The 22,631-nt window shown below is 36.1% G+C and overlaps 1 protein-coding gene across 6 annotated transcripts in view; it reads left to right on the top strand.

Annotated features, from left to right (window-relative positions):
* LOC118019659 (probable JmjC domain-containing histone demethylation protein 2C) overlaps nucleotides 1-22,631 on the top strand; it is a 341,719-nt gene that overhangs the window by 280,015 nt on the left and 39,073 nt on the right. For 5 of the 6 annotated variants that reach the window (XM_035019066.1, XM_035019042.1, XM_035019051.1 and 2 more), the window contains 5 exons: nucleotides 14,772-14,877; nucleotides 16,961-17,085; nucleotides 18,083-18,226; nucleotides 18,327-18,519; nucleotides 18,641-20,331. In XM_035019066.1, coding sequence (XP_034874957.1) covers nucleotides 14,871-14,877; nucleotides 16,961-17,085; nucleotides 18,083-18,226; nucleotides 18,327-18,519; nucleotides 18,641-20,331 — 2,160 coding nt within the window. In that variant the 5' untranslated portion in view covers nucleotides 14,772-14,870. Of the gene's footprint in view, nucleotides 1-13,804; nucleotides 14,195-14,771; nucleotides 14,878-16,960; nucleotides 17,086-18,082; nucleotides 18,227-18,326; nucleotides 18,520-18,640; nucleotides 20,332-22,631 lie in introns of those variants that run through there. The other variant, XM_035019085.1, reaches the window with a different exon arrangement.

Here is a 22,631-nt window from a genome sequence, read left to right as displayed (position 1 = left end):
AAAGAAAAGAAAATGTTGTATTAAATCTCTTTCTAGTTAGAAAAATAATGTTATTGTGATTGTATTTGTGATCTTTTGAGGCAAGATACGGTATTTTTATTTTTTTAAAGATTTACTTATTTTAGAGAGAGGGAGAGAGAGAATGTGCATGCACACAGGCGGAGGGAGGGGCAGAGGGAGAGGAAAAGAGACACTCTCAAGCGGACTCTCTGCTGAGCGTGGAGCTGGATGCTAGGCTCATTCTCAAGACCCTGGGATCACAACCTGAAACCAAGAGTCAGATGCTCAACTGACTGAGCCACCCAGGCGCCCCAAGATATACAGTATTTTTAAAGCTGTATCCATTTACCTAGGTTTTCTTTGGGGAAATATTTTAATTCCAGTATATATATAAATTTAGACCAATAATGATAAAAAATTATGTTACAATACTTTCATTGTCGTGAATTTTGTTTCTGTTGTATTTATTGTGATTTGAGATTTGTCCTTTGATTAGACATGAAGTCTAAAGCTTGATTCTATTTTATGTAGTTTATTTCTTTTTTAAGATTTTTATTTGAGAGAGAGTGAGAGTGAGAGAGATCACAGAGGAAGAGGGAGAAGCAGACTCGCCACTGAGCAGGGAGCTTGATGTGGGGCTCAATCCCAGGACCCCGAGATCACGACTTGAGCTGAAAGCAGACGCCCAACCAACTAAGCCACCCAGGCACCCCTTATTTAGTCTATTTTGATAGTACTGATGTTATAAGCAGTTTTTTTCAGTGAAAATGATTATATTCTTACACCCAGAGAGATATATTTGATAAATAACATAAGTTATCATTATGCTGTGAAGAGTTTGAAAAACAGTAATGCTCGGGGTGCCTGGCTGGCTCTGTCAGTAAAGCATGCAGTTCTTGTTCTTGGGGTCGTGAGTTTGAGCCCCACATTGGGTGTAGAGTTTACTAAAGAAAAAAATTAATAAATTTTTTTTCAAAGGAAAAACAGTAATGTTGTTCAGTATATTTTAGTTTATACAGATAAACTGGACACATTTTTAACTATAATGAGTTAACTAAAACTATGGCAATCTTTTCTGAGTTGGGATTCTATTAAATGTACAGTTTGGGGTTTGTTTTTTCTTTTGTATTGATAATTTTTGGTGAAAGTCTTCAGGCCAGAGTCACTTTTGCGAATCAGAATATGTCAAAATTAGCTAATGAAGGAAATTACTTAAAATGTTCAGTGGAAGTAGACATCACTGTAGTTAGAACCTTTCTCACTTTAAATGACATTTACAGTAACATTTGAATTTCTCAGAATTATGAATTGCCAGATATTTAAACAGAGGAAATATTTTTTAAGTAAACAAAATGAACTTTGAAATTCATTTAATGATGAAGGTATATATAATGAAAATATTGAAATGTTTCACATTATCATATTTCAGTTGTTACAAATTTGGGCAATCATGAAGATTAGAGAAACATAGAACTTATAACTATACATGAAATTAAAAAATCTTGACTTTAAAAATTTAGAATCTTCTCACTGTTTTCTAATTTCTCACAGTATATACTCCTCTTAAATTAATTTTACCATTTCCTTTTTAGTTATTAAAGAAGCATATAATGGCAGATAGTACCAAATGGAAGTTTCAAGGGGAGATTCCTAAAATATTTGGATTGATCTATAATGATTGGTTGCTTACAGTAGCAAAAAGCATCAAGGTAGATTTTTGAGGATGATTCTTCTCCCCCCGCACCCACCCCTTTCTTGGTTTAAAACTCTGGAATCAGGCTACTTTCAGGGTTTTATAGGTAAAGGTAAATTATGTTATCATTGCAAAGAGCCACATACAGTTGTTGTATTATTTTTTTTTTTAACATTCACTCAATAAAATTGCTTTTCTAAAACTAGGAGCCAAGAGATATGGTAAATATAGGCATACATAGGAGATCCTGCAGGTTCAGTTCCAGACCACTGCAGTAAACTGAATATTGCAATAAAGTGAGTCATATGATTTTTATGGTTTCCCAGTGCATATAAAAGTTATGTTTACACTATACTGTAGTCTAGTAAGTGTGTAATAGCATTATGTCTTAAAAAATGTCAGTATACGTAACTTAATTAAAAAATACTTTATTGCTAAAAAAATGCTAGCCGTTGGGACACCTGGGTGGCTCAGTTGGTAAAGCGACTGCCTTCGGCTCAGGTCATGATCCTGGAGTCCCAGGATCCAGTCCCACATCGGGCTCCCTGCTCAGCCCGGAGTCTGCTTCTCCCTCTGACCCTCCCTCCTCTTGTGCTCTCTCTCTCATTCTCTCTCTCTCTCATATAAATAAATAAAATATTTAAAAAAAAAATGCTAGCCATCATGTTTGCTTTCACCCATATGTAATCTTTTTGTTGGTGGAAAGCCTTCCTCAAATTTGATGGCTGCCAACTGAGCCCAGTGGTAGTTGTTGAAAGTTGGGTGGCTGTGGCAATTTCTTAAAATAAGACAACAGTGACTTTTGCCATATTGCCTGACTTTGTTTCATGACTAATTTCTCTGTAGCATGGAATGCTGTTGGATACTATTTTACCCACAATGAAACTTTCAAAATTGGAGTCAGTCCTCTCAGTTGGAGTAAACCCTGCTGCTGCTTTATCAGCTGAGTTGGTGTAATATTATAAATCTTTGTTGTCAACAGGCTTCAGAGCATCTTCACCAGGAGTAGATTCCATCTCAGGAAATCACTTTCTTTGTTCATCCATAAGAAGCAATATCCTCATCCTTTCAAGTTTTATCATGAATTGCAGCAATTCGGTCAGATCTTCAAGCTCCACTTCTTTTTTTTTTTTTTTTTTTTTAAGATTTTATTTATTTGCGAGAGAGAGAATGAGAGACAGAGAGCATGAGAGGGAGGAGGGTCAGAGGGAGAAGCAGACTCCCTGCTGAGCAGGGAGCCTGACGCGGGACTCGATCCCGGGACTCCAGGATCACGACCTGAGCCGAAGGCTGTTGCTTAACCAACTGAGCCACCCAGGCGCCCCCAAGCTGCACTTCTAATTCTCTTGCTATTTCCACTACATCTGCAGTTATTCCTCCACTGAAATCTTGAATCCCTGAAAGTCATCCATGAGGGTTAGAATCAACTTTTGAATTCCTGTGAATATTGATATTTTGGCCTCTTGTCATAAATCATGAACGTTCTTAATGATATCTAGCATGGTGAATCCTTTCCAGAAGGTTTTCTATTTACTTTGTCCAGATTCATCAGAGGAATTACTATCTATGGCAGCTATAGCCTTACAGGATGTATTTCTTCTTTTTTTTTTTTAAAGATTTTATTTGACAGAGACACAGAGAGGGAACACAAGCAGGGGGAGTGGGAGAGGGAGAAGCAGGCTCCCCGCTGAGCAGGGAGCCCGATGCGGGGCTTGATTCCAGGGTCCTGGGATCATGACCTGAGCTGAAGGCAAACGCTTAACGACTGAGCCACCCAGGTGCCTCACAAGATGTATTTCTTAAATAATGAGACTTGAAAATCAAAATGACTGCTTGATCTATGGGTTGCAGAATAGATGTTGTATTAGCAGGCATGAAAACTACATTAATGTAATTTAAAGTCACCAGCTGCATTAGCCCTTAACAAGAGCATCAGCCTGTTCTTGGAACCTTTGAAGTCAGGCATCAACTTCTCTCTAGCTATGAAAGTTCTAGATGGCATCTCCAATAGAAGGCTGTTTCACCTACATTGAAGATCTGTTGTTGATTGTAGCCACCGTCATTAATTATCTAAGCTAGATCTTCTAGATAACTTGCTGCAGCTTCTATATCAGACTTGTTGTTTCACCTTGCACTTCTATGTTATAGAGATGGCTTTTTCCCTTAAAGCTTATTTACCAACCTCTGCTAGCTTCAGACTTTTCTTCAGATTTCTCACCTCTCTAGGCCTTCATGGAATTGAAGAGAGTTAGGGCCCTACCCTTGGATTAGGCTTTGGCTTAAGGGAATGCTGTGGCTGGTTTGATCTTCTGTCCAGACCACTTAAATTTGTTCCGTATCAGTAATAAGACCATTTTGCTTTTTATCATTCATGTGTTCACTGGAGTAGCACTTTGAATTTCCTTCAAGAACTTTTCCTTTCCATCCACAGCTTGGCTAACTGTTTGGCATAAGAGGCCTTACCTTTCAGCCTGTCTCAGTTTTTGGCATACATTCCTCACTAAGCTTAATCATTTCTAGCTTTGGATTTGAAGTGAGAGACAAGTGACATCTTTTCACTTGAACCCTTAGAAACCATGGTAGGGTTGTTAATTGGCCTGATTTCAGTACTGTTGTGTTTTAGGGAATAGGGAAGCCAGAGGAGAAGGAAAAGAGACTGGGAGCGGCTGGTTGTTAGAAAAAGTCAGAACACACACATTTATCAGTTGCATTTGCTGTCTTACATGGGTGTGGTTGTGGTGCCATAAAACAGTTAAAATAGTAACATCAGAGATCACTGATCACAGATCACCGTAACAAATATAATAATAATGAAAAATTTAGAAATATGCAAGAATTACCAAAATGTAATACAAAGACATGAAGTGAGCAAATGCTGTTGGAGAAATGGCATCAGTATAGATTTAGTCGAGGCAGAGCTGCCACAAATCTTCAATTTCTAAAGCACAGTAAAAATGAGGCATGCATGTAAAACGATTTAGAAAGATTGGTAGGTTATTTTAATCAGGACAGCTTTAAAAAGGGGGCATTCTAGAGGGTGATTTATTTTAATATATATTATAATATATATTGTAATGTATCGACAAGAAGATTGTTAAGACTATGGCAAAAAACTTTAGAAGAAACAGTTAAAACTAAGCCTTAAAGTAGAAGAAAGATTCTATTTTTTGTTTTATGTGCTTGTAATTCATAAAATAGTCACCACTCTGGATTCACTGCTGACCTCAGGCTTGCTCACGGATTTCTACAACCAGTCAATGCCTTTATTGTGTTTGGCAAGAATTTTTTTTTTTTTTTTAAAGATTTTATTTATTTATTTGAGAGGGAGAATGAGATAGAGAGAGCCATGAGAGCGGGGAGGGAGGGTCAGAGAGAGAAGCAGACTCCCTGCTGAGCAGAGAGCCTGATGCGGGACTCGATCCCGGGACTCCAGGATCATGACCTGAGCCGAAGGCAGTCGCTTAACCAACTGAGCCACCCAGGCGCCCTTGGCAAGAATTTCTTAAGGCCACCCAAACTATTTGCAACAGGTCATTGCTTCTAAAGCTTGCATTTTTATTTTTATTTTTTTTTAAAGATTTTATCCATTCATTTATTTATTATTTAAGAGAGAGAGAGAGAGAGAGAGCATGAGCAGGGGGTAGGGACAGAAGCAGGCTCCCCAATGAGCAGGGAGCCCTACGCGGAGCTCGATCCCAGGACCCTAGGATCATGACCTGAGCCGAAGGCAGACACTTAACAACTGAGCCACCCAGGCGCCCCAGAAAACACTCCGTTTTCAATCTTAACTTCTAACCAGAGATTTTAAAAATGCTTCCCTTGTATGTTTATGATCCTGTAAACAACCATTGTGAATATAACTCAGTGTTTCAATTGTATTTACATTTTTCATTTCATGGAAAGGATAAAACATTCAGTTCTAGGATCCTATACTGTTTGTAAAGCCGAACCTTCTGGATATTAGATAATTTGTTATTTTGTTAAGTTCTTAGGATTATATGATGATGCTATGAGAATGGATGGTATTGAAAACATGAAAGTGTGGAAGAAAACTACGGTGGTGTTTTCATTTTATGCGTAAACTTTTTTTTTCTTTTTAAGATTTTATTTATTTGAGAGAGAGAGAGAGCACAAGCGGTAGAGAGGGAGAAGCAGGTTGCCTATCAAGCAGAGAGCCTGATGTAGGTCTCGATCCCAGGACCCTGGGATCATGACCTGAGCCGAAGGCAGATGCTTAACCGACTGAGCCACCCATGCGCCTCTGCATAGACAAAATAACTTGCTGGATATTGTCTTAAATGACTTAAAGTCATCAGTTATCTTTAGGCCACAATGTCTGATAAAAATACTTACAGAAAAGTTATTTTTAAATTTTTTAAAAAAGATTTTGTTTATTTGAAAGAGAGAGAGCACGAGCAGGTGGAGGGAAAGGGAAAAGCAGGCTCCCGCTGAGCAGGGAGCCCCACATGGGGCTCTATCCCAGGACTGAGCCACCCAGGTGCCCCAGAAAAGTTATTTTTAGAGAAAAAAACATAATATACCAAAACAGTTCTAATTTTCTTTAAGCTGTTGACTGAAATTGGTTTGTTTGGATCAATGTAGGATAAAGAACATTCATCACTTTATTTTTTCTGTTTTTGGTTCTAAGTAAAAATAAAACTACTGCTGAGAATATTGCTTAAAAATGTATATTTAAAAATTATAAAATATTGAAATGTTGGAGTTCGCTATTTTCCCTTATCCAACAGAATCATTTTTTAGCCAATAAAAAATGCACCTAAATGTCATTTAAAATTTCTGAACATCAATCCCATTTCCAGAACTATTTACCAATTAATAGTATGAATTGAAAACAGAATTTCATTGTATTGACTATATCATTTCTATTAAGAAATTATTAGAAATTAGATTTTTCGGGCACCTGGGTGGCTCAGTCGTTAAGCATCTGTCTTCGGCTCAGGTCATGATCCCAGGGTCCTGGGATCGAGTCCCACGTCAGGCTCCCTGCCTGGCAGGGAGTCTCCTTCTCCCCCCCCCAACTCCCCCTGCTTGTGTTCCTGCTCTCGCTATCTCTCTCTCTGTCAAATAAATAAAATCTTAAAAAAAAAAAAAAGAAATTAGATTTTTCTTACATGGTTTCAGAACATAAATAATTTAGCCAGAATGAGCATGTATCACAGTATTTCCTTGATTATACAAATGAGGCAAGAATAGTATGGATAATAGAAAATGTTAGCCCATTTTCTCTTTCTGCCATTCGAATCTTTATAATTTTGTTTTTGAAAGATAGAAATTCTTTTATTTATTTATTTATTTTTTTGGTTTAAATCATAGTCTCGATTCTAGGCTTCTGAATTAACCAAAACCAATCAGGAATTATGAAAACATGTACACCCAGGACTTAATTACCTATTGACTTTAATTATGTAAAAATTTTAAATATCTTAATATATATGTAGAGAAATTTAAAAATTCTTAATAAATCAGACATATGAAGCATAGGATCTTTTTTTAAATTAAAACAAAATTTTATTCTCATTCCAGTACTTTTTTCAGGAAATATGCACATAAACAAAATATAAAGAAAATCCATCTCTGTTCTTTGCCTGGAAGTAAAATCAGAAATCTCCGTAGTAATTTTCTTCTCTACCTTCATATTTCAGTAGAAATTGTATTTTAACATCTGTCACAATTTATTATTTCACAGGAATATACAAACCACACTGATCTTTTACTTGGTGTGGACACAAACAGAATTCACATTTACAGCATCAGATTTTTTTTTCTTCCAAATCTTTTTTTTTTTAATGCTACCTATAAGACATACACTCTTTTTTTTAGTTGACATATAATGTATTATTTGTTTCAGGGGTACAGGTCTGTAATTCATCAGTCTTATATAATACCCAGTGAAGCATAGGATTAATGTTGGAACACTATCTTTAGGGAAATTCTCATTTTTCGATGTGGATGGTATCAATCTTTATATTTGATGAGTATCATCCTCATTGACCTAAGAGAATAAACCTTATCTTTCAAAGTGGGTGATTTTTCTGCTTCAAAACCTGATACATTATTATATTTGGAAAGCTAAACATAGTACAGGAGGGCGCCTGGGTGGGTCAGATGGTTAGGCGTCTGCCTTCGGCTCAGGTCATGATCCCAGAGTCCTGGGATTGAGTCCCACATCCGGCTCCCTGCTCCTTGGGAGCCTGCTTCTCCCTCTGCCTCTCTCTCTCTGTGTGTCTCTCATGAATAAATAAAAATAAAAAAATTAAAACCATAGTACAGGAATATATCAGGGAAGCTCATTTATTTGTGGAAGTCTTAAAAAATAGTTTATTTTAATATACTATTAATTTAATATAAATTTAGTTAAATTTATACTATTAATTTAATATAGTTAATATACTATTTAAAAATAGTATATTTTTTCTTTAATTATTAATGAAAGGATTTGGTCATTGAATTATTTTCCTGTGCTCATGAATATATATATTCATAACATATATGTGTGTATGTGTATATATGTGTGTCTGTATATGTATGTACATATACATGTGTGTATATAAAATGCAGCCATTTATAGAAATAGAGTTTGTAGTCAATTTGCCATCAAGTTGCATTGCCTTGATGAGAAGTTTCTAATCTTGCTTTGTACCAGTAATTTATTTTTTTATTTTAAATCATGGGTAGGCAGTCTACCACCACAAGCCTGCCTCCTGTTTCTGTAAGGCCTTTTACTTTTTTTTTTTTTTCATTTTGCTGGTAAAACATTTAGGCCTTTTGCATTTTTAAACAGGAAAACAGTTCAAGAAGAATAATATGTCATGACACCTGAATATTCTGTGAAATTCAGGCTTCATAGAATGCCAGTAAATAAAGTTATTGGAACACAGCCATGCTGGTTCGTTTATGTATTGTTTATGGTATTCTTGGCAGCTTTTGGTACTACAATTCAGAATTGAGTACTTGGAGTAGAGACAGTATGACCTTCAAAGCCTAACTTACTTACTCTCTGGCCCTTTATAGGAAAAGTTGGCAAATTTTTTTGCCAATCCTTGGTTTAAATAATGAAAATATATGGAAGCTCTCATTGGTAGATTTAATTAAACTGCAGATGGTTTAGACAACTGCTATTTGAAGATCTTTGTAGTAGCTCTCAGACTAAGTAGGTTTCCTGTTCCAGTAAATCCTTACCAACAAAGTGGATTCTTTTATAAGTTATACAAGAACTGCTATGATAGCAGTGGGTGTCACTCTTGACCTATATGGACTTAACATTCACGTTTTTAACTGTTAGCTAGTACCTCAGGGATCTAAGGACAAGCAATCATTTGTAGTTTTGTTGAAGCATGAATTTAAATTATGACTGTGGGAAAATGGCGTGGCAATGCATGTTTAATCACCTAACTTGACATTCAAGATATAGGTAGTTACTTTTATGAATAACTCTTAATAAAATACAGTCAAATGTGATTTTTTATGGGGAAATTTATGTAATATGATGGGATTTAAGAGGTCATCACAAAGGTCAAGGATTTTATTGCAGGGAGAAAAATCAGTCCATTACTAAGCCACATATCAATATCAGTTTAAAAGCAGGTATTAGGTCATTGTGTATCAGAAATTGTCCAAACGGAGAGAAAGCCGGTTTTGAGATACTTCTTGTATTCTAAAATGAAAAGTGCTATCCTTGGGGGCACCTGGGTGGCTCAGTCGTTAAGCATCTGCCTTCTGCTCAGGTCTTGATCCCAGAGTTCTGGGATTGAACCCCACAAGGAGTCTGCTTCTCCTTCTGCTCCTCCTCCCGCTCATGCTCTCTCTCTCATAAACAAATAAAATCTTTAAAAAAAAGTACTATCCTAGGGGCGCCTGGGTGGCTCAGTCGTTAAGCGTCTGCCTTCGGCTCAGGTCATGATCCCAGGTTCCTGGTATCGAGCCCCTCATCGGGCTCCCTGCTTGGCGGGAAGCCTGCTTCTCCCTCTCCCACTCCCCCTGTTTGTGTTCCCTCTCTCACTATCTCTCTCCCTCTGTCAAATAAGTAAATAAAATCTTAAAAAAAAAAAAAAAGTACTATCCTAGATACCAGTTAGGATTTTAAAGCAAATCTCTGACAGCTATTAAGCCAATCAGCTCAGTCACCTAGATAGAAACTAACAGCTGGTATATTATTCTCTAATTCAAGCCTCTGTGGGCTGTTCTGTCAGTAGTTACATCCAGAGTTTATGTGACATAAAATATTTGTTGAACCAGTAAGAAGTACTTTGTCATGGTAAGACAGATCATTCCCTTATTATCTTAGAAAATTTGTTACATATATTATGAACACTGTCATAATATTCCTATCATTAAACCTAGTCAGACATATCTGAATATCTTAGTGCCATAATCTTACTTTTTTATACTATTGTAATTGTTATTTTTTCCTTTGATCTGGAATGAAGTAGAGAACCACTTAAAAAATAAGGTTAGTATAGTAGTCCTACTATCAGAATACAAATTCTAACCTGATTTTAATTTTTATATTTTGAGAAATGCTTTTTTTTTTAAAGATTCCATCATATTCTTCTTTATACATAAAAAAAATCATGGTTTTTTTTTTTTATTATCTCAAATAGTAATTTAGGGCAGTGTTTATCTAGAAATACAGCATTTGAGAATTTGTAGCTCACGACGAAGTCACATTGCCAAAGAGATTATATTCTCTTTGATGCTTTCTGATTGTAAGATTGCATGAGTTTAACATCCTAAGTGACCCCTGTCAGATGAGTGTTAGATGGTTGCTACCTATGGAATCTCACATAACTAATGTGAGGGGGGTTACAGCAATATAACTTCCTCCTGATGTTCAGTTCTTCACTTTTGACCCATTCTGACTAAATAAGATAAAGTCTTTTATTTCTTTTACTGCCCTTTACTTCTTACATATAATGTGAAGAAATGTATCAAATTTTGAAAGGCAGTTACAATAAACAGTCTAATTCATTCCTTTTCATTGTACCAATTCAGGGGAGAAAGAGTAGGTGAAAGGAGCCTGAGCTCTTTAGAATTATAAAACTAGGTTCAAATGCTAGGTCTTTCCATCACATTCTGACTATATAGCCATGGACCTCTCTGTGTATAACATGTAAAGAGGGCATAGTAATTTAGGCCTCAGAAAAATGTTAAAGAAATTGATTGTATGAAAGCATCTAGCATGGTATCTGCCATAGTAAACATGCGCACTAATGTTAGCTGTTGTTATATACATTAAGGTGCCCCACTAACGTTCAATTAGAGTTAACTTCTATCTTTTTAAAAGGTGAACAGCATACAAGTGAACAATAAAGGTATTCCAAAACCTCACTTAAGGCATTGCTTAAAACTTTTCCGTGTTTTCTGTATAAGCTTCTAGTAAAGCAGATCTTGCTTACCTGATTTTTTTCCCATTAATCATTTGCTGGAAGTTATAATTCGCAGAATAATACATTGGATAGAATTTATGGAGAAGAGGAGATTCACAGAGGGTGCTATTGCTTCACTGTCTGGGTGATTTGTTGTGGGGAAATTGAAGAAATACATATTATTTCAGTTAATATAAAAATTATGTGTGTAGATAACTTTTAGCTACTGAAAAGTGAAGTATTGTGTGGTTGATTTTTTTAAATCTCATACAAACTCAAGGCACAGGTGAAGTTCTTTATTAATCAATTGTATTCCAAAAGATAGTAAATATTCGTATTAATAATATTAATTATAGATCCTTAGTTTCTCTTCTCTGTGACTTTGCCTTATGGCCTTGTATCTGATTTTTAGCACTTTCACAAAATTGTTCAAATCAATAAATAGAAAAACAAACCCCACCTTATTTGTCTACCTGGTAGCAACTCTTAGAAGATTTGGTCATTTATCCTTTAAAATGGGAATGATGACTACAACAGAAATACCTACAGAAGCGTCTGAGTGGCTGAGTCAGTTAAGCATCCAATTCTTGATTTCTGTTAGGTCATGATCTCACAGTTGTGGGATTCAGACCTGCATTGGGTTCCATGCTCAGTGTGGACCCTGCTTGAGATTCTCTCTCTCCCATCTCCCTATGCACCTCCCCCCCATTTGCATGCACGCTCTCTCTCTCTCTCTCAAATAAATAAATAAATGAAAAAAAAATTTAAGGAAATACCTAAACTTACAGAGCACTATTCATAAAGAAGTACTTCAGCAATAATGTGACTATCATAACCAGACAGTATGTTTGGATAATTTTCTTGGGTTTTAATTGATTTAGTAATACCATAGATAATTCAGAATTGGATATCTTAAGAAAACTAGTTTCAGTTATTTTTTTTTTTTAAAGATTTTATTTATTTATTTGACAGAGAAAGACACAGCGAGAGAGGGAACACAAACGGGGAGTGGGTGAGGGAGAAGCAGCTCCCTGCCGAGCAGGGAGCCCGATGCAGGACTCGATCCCGGGACTCCAGGATCATGACCTGAGCCGAAGGCAGTCGCTCAACCAACTGAGCCACCCAGGCGCCCTCAGTTATTTTTTTAAAGTCTTACTAGGAAAACGTATTCATTAAGATGGAAAGAGGCAGATATTGGTAACTGCTTTATAGATGAGGAAATTGATACGTAGAAGCTTGAACTTCTATAAGGTCATTTCAGTAAATATATTCAAGTTACCAGTTTTGTTTTTAAGATTTTATTTATTAGAGAGAGAGCAGAAGGGGCAGAGAGAGAAAGAGGAACAGACTTCACGCTGAGCAGGGAGCCCGACTCAGGGCTGGATCCCAGGACCCTGGGATCATGACCTGAGCTGAAGGCAGTCGGAGGAGCCTACAACTCCTGATCTCAGAGTTGTGAGTTCAAGCCCCATGTTGGGTGTAGAGAGTGCTTAGAAATAAAATTTTAAAAAAGAAAAAAGAAAGAAAATGAATGGGTCATCGTTGAGGAGGTATTTGTATGTTTAATGATCTTGGTTATATAGTCCATTATCTTAACTTTTTAAATGAATAATATATAAATAATGTTGAACATATTTTTTATCCCAATAGGGTTTATTTTTTTTTTACATAAACTACACCAACATGGGGCTTGAACTCATGACCCCAAGATCAAGCGTCACATGCTCTACCAACTGAGCAGCCAGGCACCCCTAATTCTAATACTTTTAAACTGTAATATTTCAATACAAGAGATTGGTTTTATAGAGCATACTTGTACCTATCTACAGTGCTATATGTACCTATTGTCAGTGCTGCTTTAACAGCAGTTTATTAATGCCTTCCACCCTGGAGTATAAAAGCTTGAGAGCAATAGACCATAGTAAACTTAGTATATAAGTTAGCACTGACACCCACATGATTTTGTGGTTTTCTAGACAAGTGCCCATCTTTTTGCCAGTTAAATGTCTAGGATAAGAGAAGAGTGGTTGTAATAAAGGTGAGTGTTTAGAGAAGACTCACAACTACAGAAACAAAACCAGAGTGCAAATGTTTGAAGGACTATAGGGTAGGAAAGTGATTGTTTGACTTCAGGTAGTTAAGCTTGGATCTGTGTGTGGAAGTTAAAGAAAGATTTTGAAAGAACTTGATAGCTGTCAGAGCTATCTGGAAATTGTAATGGTTTTCCTTGGGAAATAGAATGTTTCCTGTGTTTTGTCTGTCATAGACACACCTGGTTTGTATTATTTAGAGTCTGAACTTTCCATTGTATTTTCTATTCCTAAGATGAAGAGGTTAACTAAGTGTGCAGTGCATTCATTATTAAAGGAGTGTGGAGAAAAGGGATTCTAGAAAGTTTCTTTACCAAAAAGAACGTCATGGACATTTTCCCCCCAGATGACAGATTTTACCTACTTTTGTATGTTACTTTCCCACTGCAGTATTTCCTTCTGCAAAGTATACAACATTTCTGTATATTTTCCAAAGAATATAGTTGATAACTTTGAAGTCCTTTATTTCTTCCTCTTGGTGTTCACTAGGTATAAATGAAGTATCAGAGTATTTACCACACTATTATTGTAAAAATTCGTAGTAGTCCCTTACAGTAGTGATGAGATGAGAGGGAAAAGCTTTATTTAGATAAACTAAAATTTAGAGTAGAAGGGTGAAAAGTATGACCTACATGATTAGGGGTCCTTCTTTGTACTCTTCAGCCACTTTCTGACATTTCCAAATTGCCACATTATTTTAATTCACCAGATAGAATTCCCTTCATTTAGCTCCCTTCTGTTCACTGGTTTCCATGATCTGCCAGTCCACTTTTATAAGGGCCGCCAATTGACAGTGCTGCTTTGTTGTTCTTCCCAGCTCTACTCTAGGGCTCCTGCCGCTGATCTCAAATGCAGGAGCAGCAGAGGTGCTTTGAGAGAGAGAGAACAGAATGTCAAAGAGTCCAGCGGGGGACCAACAGATTGTGGGAAACCATGTGACTGTGTGATTCACATCTCCAAGGAGAGAGAACCGGTTGTTTCTGTGTCTAGATCCACCCTGTTATGAGGATAATACCATCAATAATGTAATTTTAATTGCCTGGATGCTTTGACACTGGCTTGAAAAAATAAAACTTAGCAGTGAAGTTACTGGTCAGATGAGTTTGAGTAGAATTGAATTCTATGACATTTAAATCAAGATAGTGGATAATGACTTCTGTAGTTTAAAACTCAAACATTTTAGGCATTATGGGAAGAGAGGGAATTCATCTGTGTGTATATATATTGTCACTAAAATATTCAACTCAATTCTTTTGCTACCAACCTTAGATGACCTGATGCTATTTGGTTTGTATTGCTTCTCATCGTGAAACCCTTAAAAATGTGACTTATCTAAGGCCACACTTAAAGTTAGAAAACACATTAGTAAATTTCAGATTTTGTCTTTAGGACATTGTTGTCAAGGATCAACTCTTACCATGGGTTAATTTCTTATGCTGTTATTATATAATTGCTAATGAACTATAACTTATGAATTTGTGTTTTTGCATACATTTAGATGAAGGAATTTTCTTCAGTCCTTAGAAAATATAGGAGGGAAAGTTTGTAACATTAATGTTAGGACAGCATAACATGAACCTTTCTTTTAATCTGTAATTCTAGGACGACATAGACAGCCTAAACCCAGTTCTCAGGGACAACCCGCAACTTCAGGAAGAAGTGAAAGTCTGGGTAAAGGAACAAAAGGTTCAGGAGATTTTTATGCAAGGTAACTATTTTGAAGTTATGCATTAAGGTTTTTTTTGGAACTGGGCAGTGTTTGATGTTTGGTTTTGGTTGTTCAGTTACATGCAATGTTAATAGAAGACCCAGTTCAATATTTTGAGTTCCTAGTCCAGGGAAAATAATAGCAAAATCATAATTTCAGTATAAGTCAGTAACTTCACCAGTTTATTTAACTAATTTGAGCTAAATGACTGGCATGAAATTATAACCACACACAGGTGTTTTGTTGATAGGAAAATTTCCATATTACAGAATACAGTTAGGTGTGGCCTTCCTGGAGAAGGAAACATTGTTTGCAGTAGAGGATTGCCCAAAGCCACAATTGATTTCCTTTGAAGAATGCTGTTAATATCTGATAAAAGTGGCCTATTTCAGTTCAGCAGTGACCATAATACTAGCTTTAGTTTTGTTTCCCTTTTTTAGTAAGTTATAAATTTGTCTATAACATGTGACTTTCAAACCAGTAAGGTTTTTTCTAGTGATTTCTTTTTCTGCCAGTAGAATCATATATTGTAAGCTTTTTGTGAAATTGAATTGAAACTAGGAACCAGTATGATGTGAAGTATTGATGTTTTGTTGAATGCTTTTAAAAAGGAATTTTGTTGTAAAATACCCATATTCATCCCAGTCCTCAACTTTCATGTCATTTAATTTCAGCATTAATAATCGCTAAGCTGTGGCTCTTTTGCTCTTTTGTTATGGGTATTTATAGCAGCAGATCATCTAATTAAATTCTTCTTAGGCTAAACATTCTTTAAAATTTAATATAGAGAATATGAAAAATACACAGAAATAGAATATTTCAGTGAACTTCCATGTGTCTGTCTTCCAGCCCCAATAACTATGATCCTGCCCCAATAACTATGATCCTGCCCCATCCACACTACTGTTTACTTCCATCAAATTTCAGACATCACCAAATTCTATTTTTAAACAAAGCCACCATTACCATTATTATGACCTCAAAATTAATAGTTCTTTAATATGAAATACTGGATACTCAGATTCAAATTTCCATTTGTTTCATAAATGCCTTAAATGATTTCTAACAGGATTGACTGATTTTTATTATTATAATTCATTTATTTTAAATCAGGGCATCTAAAAAATGTCCACAATTTAATTGGCTGATATGTCCCATCTCTTTTTTTCCTCCTTCCCTTGCAATTTTTTGAAGATACTTTTTATAAAAGGGAAAATAATATGAATTTAAGAAGATTAAATAAGCACTACCACATTTTGAAAGCACTTTGTAAATTGTTCATGTATAATACTATCATCAAGGTGTACCAGTTTCCCCCCTGCTCCTCACAGTTCTTGTTAAACTTTCAAATATTTGATACCATTTTTAGTACCTGAAGTGAAGAAATTTTTATCTCCCATTATTCTCTTCTGTGGAGTGACTTTTGTTTTGATAGGCATATTTAAATATATGCAGGTACATATCTTTTATTATTTAATCCTTCCCTTTAAAAAGTGAGTTTAATCCAAAAGTACAAGATGCTATTTCTTTATTTAAAAAGCATTTTAGTGTGACGTATTTATAATTCACTTAACAGTCTCTATATGTTGTAAGACTTTGGCAGCTTTTTCTAGCTCTCACAGAAGAATTAAAATTTATAGTTATTGTAGAATTTTGGCAACTTAGAAAACTCAGATATTGAGTTCCAAATTACCTTTCCATTTCAGCCAAGTAGTAGTCCTCTATGTACCCCAAACCCTTTAAGTAGCTTTGTAACCTTATGACTTTCTAGACCACTCTAACTTTACATTTTGTGCTTAACTCATGATCCTAGAAACATTTTTTCTGACTTAAAGTACTTTATTTCGATTGAGTTAGGAAATACATGTGTAGTAGAGTGTGTTCAATGATAACTTCACAATGATCTGGCTCTAAAGTATGCATATATCACTTCTAATACATTTTTTTGAAAACTGATACTTGAATAGGATATTACTCATATATCACAAAGCTCATGTTTCTCCTAAAAGGTAGTCCTTCAATGAAAATGTCTCCATTTAAGATACCCCTATTTCTTGTGTGTGTGTGTATGTGTTTTTTTAAGGTCCTTATTCATTAAATGGATACAGAGTGAGAGTATATAGACAAGACTCTGCCACCCAGTGGTTTACTGGCATAATTACTCATCATGATCTCTTCACTCGCACCATGATCGTTATGAATGATCAGGTAAATAGTCCAACTAATATTTTTGGAGAAATATTAATAATTCAGATATTCCATGCCTTCCAAATAATGGTTCAACAGGTTGACACTAAATAATTTTCATCTCTAGGTATTTTTTGTAGTCATACACTCCTAATAAGTTTAAATGTATCTGATGCTAATTAGAGGTCACTTTAGGTCATAGGGAGATTAATGATAACAAATTTCAACAATGATTAAATCAGTCCCTGGAATAGAAGCATCAAACTCTAGTTGATCAGCCTTTTTTTTAATCCTTAGGTCACCTAAAATTTTCTTTCTTAAAATCTCATTTTTCTGTCTCCGGTAATAAAAGTATTTCCCAAATGATTGCTTTTCACTAATGAAAACTAATGCACACCACGATAGGTCTTATCAAATCAAGTTTCATAGTTGGTATGCTCCTTTAAGTTTTATGGTGAGTATTAAGGACACAAATTTCATATGAAGTTTTAAAGAACAGTCTGAATGTCTGTTATTTAAATCTTTCAAAGCTGTGGTTTATTTACCAAAAAAAAAAAAAAATTACACCTTCCAAATTGAGTGGATTTTGGAGGGTGTATGAATGAATGCCCCGTTAGAAACAATCCAAATGCTTTGGGTTAGAATTTTAGCCAAAATGCTGAATAAATTATATTGTTTAGTTGGATTTAGTTTTTTTCCTAAAACGATGACAAACTTTCACTTCTCAGTGAAACTTAGAATTGCCTTTCGTTTTTGAAGGAGTTGCTTCTTTAACCTGTCTTTTTAAAATTATTATTATTTGTGTCCATTTACCTAGTTTTTGTCATTTTCTTCTTCTTAAACTCTACTTTCTTAGTTTTATTTTATAGCTGGTTTTTGGAAATTACTTCTTTTTAAAATACATTTTATGAATTGGTATTATACTCCTGATTAATTCTTATCCTTACTTTTATACCTAATGTTATATTGACTAACTGATTGGATTTAATTTTTGTTCTTGTTTTGTGTCATGGATTAGGTACTAGAACCACAGAATGTCGATCCTTCTATGGTTCAAATGACCTTTCTAGATGATGTTGTTCACTCTTTGTTAAAAGGTGAAAATATTGGCATTACATCACGGCGAAGGTCTCGTGCCAGTCAAAATAGCAACGCTGTTCACGTATGTATGTTGTTAGTGATATATTATTATAAAATATTTTTCCTCCGATTACTTAGGATCAGGTAGTAAATAATCATTGTTAAACTGGTTATTTTTTTAGGGTCATTATACACGTGCCCAAGCAAACAGTCCCAGACCAGCAATGAACTCCCAAGCTGCTGTACCAAAACAGAATACACACCAGCAACAGCAACAAAGAAATATTCGTCCAAGTAAGAGGAAGGGCTCAGATAGCAGTATACCAGATGAAGAGAAGATGAAGGAGGAAAAGTATGATTATATAGCACGAGGAGGTAGTACTCATTTTTCTTTTTAAGGGAATGGGAATAAATAAAACAAAAATACTTACAAGATGTACTTATTTAATATTTTAATTATGAAAAATAAAACTGTTCCTTTTTTAAAATTTTACAGAAAATCCTAAAGGGAAAAACAAACAGTTGATGAATAAAAGAAGGAAACCTGAGGAGGATGAAAAGAAACTAAATATGAAAAGACTACGAACCGACAATGTTTCAGACTTTTCTGAGAGCAGTGACTCAGAAAATTCAAATAAGAGAATGATAAATAATTCCTCAGAGCAGAAGCCAGAGAATGAGTGGAAAAATAAAAACACTTCAAAGATTAATGGAGAAGAAGGAAAATCCCAGAATAATGAGAAGGTAGGAGAAGAGACACTAATACTAGATAGCCAGCCTCCCTGGGATCAAATACAGGAAGATAAAAAACATGAAGAAGCAGAGAAGCAGAAGTCTGTTGACTCTCAGCTTCAAGAAAAAATGATTATTCATTCATCAGAGCAGGCCACACTTTCTGATCATAATCCTAATAATGATTTACTTCTTAAGGAATGCAGTATGGAAAAAACACATACAGTGGAATTATTACCAAAGGAGAAGTTTGTATCCAGACCACCCACACCAAAATGTGTTATTGATATTACAAATGACACTAGTTCAGAAAAGGTGGCTTCGGAAAACTCAAGTACCTTTGGCCTTCAGACACTTCAGAAAATGGATCCTAATGTTAGTGATTCAAAACATCCTATTGCAAATGCAAAATACTTGGAAACAGCAAAACAAGATTCTGATCAGAGCTGGGTCAGTGATGTAGTTAAAGTAGATTTAACCCAATCAAATGTTAGAAGTGCTTCCTCAGGAAACGATCACCTGAATATGGAAAAAGAGAAAAATCAGTATGTCTCTTACATGTCTTCTCTAAATGCAGTTTCTGTCACGGAAGATAAGCTGCATAAGCGAAGCCCACCCCCAGAGACAGTAAAATCTAAACTTAATACTTCAGTCGATGCTCACAAGACAAAATCGAATCCCTCACCTGAAGTTATTAAACCCAAAATTACCCATTCTCCTGATTCTATAAAGTCTAAGGCCACTTATGTGAACAACCAAGCTGCTGGTGAGAGAAGACTAACAAATAAGATCGAACATGAGTTATCAAGATGCAGTTTTCATTCAGTTCCTACTCGAGGCAGTACATTGGAAGCTACAAAGAGCCCGCTTATTATTGATAAAAATGAGCATTTCACAGTTTACAGAGATCCTGCACTTGTTGGGTCAGAAACAGGAGCTAATCACATTTCACCTTTCTTAAACCAGCATCCCTTTCCTCTTCATTCTTCATCCCATAGAACCTGTTTAAATCCAGGTACCCATCACCCAGCCTTAACTCCTGCACCCCACTTACTTGCTGGATCATCCAGTCAAACTCCATTACCTGCCATTAACACACACCCTCTGACTAGTGGTCCACACCATTCTGTTCATCACCCTCATTTACTTCCTGCCGTGTTACCTGGAGTGCCTACTGCCTCCCTACTTGGTGGCCACCCACGACTAGAGACTGCTCATGCCAGCAGCTTGAGCCACTTAGCGTTAGCACACCAGCAACAGCAACAGTTGTTACAGCACCAGTCACCTCATCTTCTCGGACAAGCCCATCCTTCTGCTTCATATAATCAGCTTGGACTTTATCCAATTATTTGGCAATATCCTAATGGAACACATGCATACTCAGGACTTGGTCTACCTTCTTCAAAGTGGGTTCACCCAGAAAATGCAGTTAATGCTGAATCTTCATTAAGGAGGGTAAGTTACACTATTGGTTTGCCACATATCAATATATACTTATTAATCACATTTTATTATAATAAAATGTGTTAGAATTTTTCAAACACTTATTTTTCCAATTACGGTGAAACTTTTGATACTTTGTAACTTTGGAACCATGGAAGCTGAAATCTCAGAAAAGCCTATTTATTTTAAAAAGCCAATTTAAAGAAGTAAAACTTCTTAAGATTGCTTTTGACATATCTGTTATGAAGAATGTCTTCATAACTAATTATGGTACCTATCTGTAATTATTTTGCTCAGCTAAATTCCTAGAAGTGAAATTTGTAGATTAAAATTTATATAAATTTGTAAGACTTCTGATATATATCATCATCTTACTGTTTTTTTAAAGTGGGTGGGAAGAGGGGGAGAGAGAATCTTAAGTAGGCTCCATGCGCAGCACAGAGCCCAATGCAGGGCTTGATCTCACAACCCCAAGATCATGACCTGAACCGAAATAAGGTTGGACACTTTGAGCCACCCAGGCTCCCCATCATCAAATTATTTTTAAGACAGATTGTTATATTCACCAGTTAGATATATTGATGGTCTGTTACAAGCTATGATTCTCTGAGGCCCTTGTTCTTGTAAGGGTGCCTACGTTGGAGACTTCTGGTATTTGGGAGTAAAGTTAGGGCTGAGATCCTGCCAACATCAAATATGAGGAATGTTGTGGAAGGTGGTGGTATAGAGAGCTCTTACTCCTTCATGAGCTAATGTGGTTTCTCTAGCCAAATTTATTTTCATACTAAGAAATGATTGTTGAGGAGTGCCTGGGTGGCTCAGTCAGGTAAGCATCTGCCTTCGGCTCAGGTCATGATCCCATGGTCCTGGGATGGAGCTCCACATTGGGCTCCCTGCCCAGTGGCGAGTCTGTTTCTCCCTCTCCCTCTGCCTCTGTCCCCAACTCGTGCTCACTCTTCCTCTCTCTTTCTCAAGTAAATAAATAAAATCTTAAAAAAAAAAAAAAAATGCCTGGGTGGCTCAGTTGGTTAAGCATCTGCCTTCCGCTCGGGTCATGATCCTAGGGTCCTGGGATCGAGTTCCACATCAGGCTCTTTGCTCAGTGCAGAGCCTTCTTCTCCCTCTGCCCCTCTCCCTGCTTGTAGTCATTCTCTCTCTCTCTCACACACAAATAAATAAAATCTTAAAAAAAAAAAGAAAGAAAAGAAAAGAAATGATTATTGAGGACATTACCACCCCCATTATCAAAAATAGTGAGAATCGGTGCCATAAACTCTAGGACACAACTCAGTTGTTGGTGCAGCCCAGATTGCTCTTCAAGTATCCCCCCAGAATCTTTTTTTAAACACTATTTATTTATTTTTATTGTGGTAAAAAGCAACTAACATTAAACTTACCATCCTAATCATTTTTAAGTGTGCAGTTTAGTAGTGTTAAGTATATTCACATTGTTGTGCAACAAATCTCTAGAACATTTTTATCTTGCAAAACTGAAACTTTATACCCATTAAACACTAATTCCCTTTCCTCTTTCCCCCATTTCTTGGCCAACCACCTTTCTACTTTGTTTCTGTGATAGATAATTCATTTGATGGAATCGTACAGTATTTGTCCTCTTGTGGCTTCTTTCATGTAGCATAATAGCTTTGATGTTCATTATATGCATGTACCACATTTTCTTTATACATTTGTCAATGGACTTTGGGTTACTTTCACCCCTGGACTATTATGGATAGTGCTCCAGTGAACTTGTGTATTTTTGACCTCCTCCTCATTTGGGCAAGATGTACAGTAAATATGTTGGGGGTGACAATTTGGAAGGTAATGCTAGTGAGCTTCTCACTTCAGAGATAATACTGCTTATGTAGAGCCTTGGTAATAGATGCAAGGGTGGTGTTCCTCATGCCAAAAGTTTGTCAGAGGAATTGTTATATTCTGGGTAGCAGCGATGACAATAGATTATAGTAATGAGTCCTTCCTTGATTCCCAAGTTGTGATTGTTGCCCTTGGTGGAAAGGGGCATCAGATGGTTAGTGGTGCAAGATAGAGTTCTAACAGTCCATTCTTGATGGTGCTATTGAACTTGTGGTAGGTGGAATCTTACTGGAACGTTATGTAGTTGATGTCAATGAAGAATCACTAATTACTACAATATCCTCCTTGCCATTATTGAAAGCAGGTCTGGTGACCCTAGTGCCTAATACGCCCACATTTTTACTCTGACCCTTCACTCTCGTGTCATGAATGTTAGGTGCAACTGATACTGGACAAAGACAGGCTAGAAGAATACATGAGCTGGCAAATAGTTTTGA

Source organism: Mirounga leonina, unplaced genomic scaffold, assembly GCF_011800145.1.
Source record: "Mirounga leonina isolate KUSES-001 unplaced genomic scaffold, KU_Mleo_1.0 Mir_108, whole genome shotgun sequence".
Lineage (NCBI taxonomy): Eukaryota > Metazoa > Chordata > Mammalia > Carnivora > Phocidae > Mirounga > Mirounga leonina.
The sequence above is the reverse complement of the archived record's forward strand: the minus strand, read 5'-3'. Positions and strand labels throughout refer to the sequence as shown.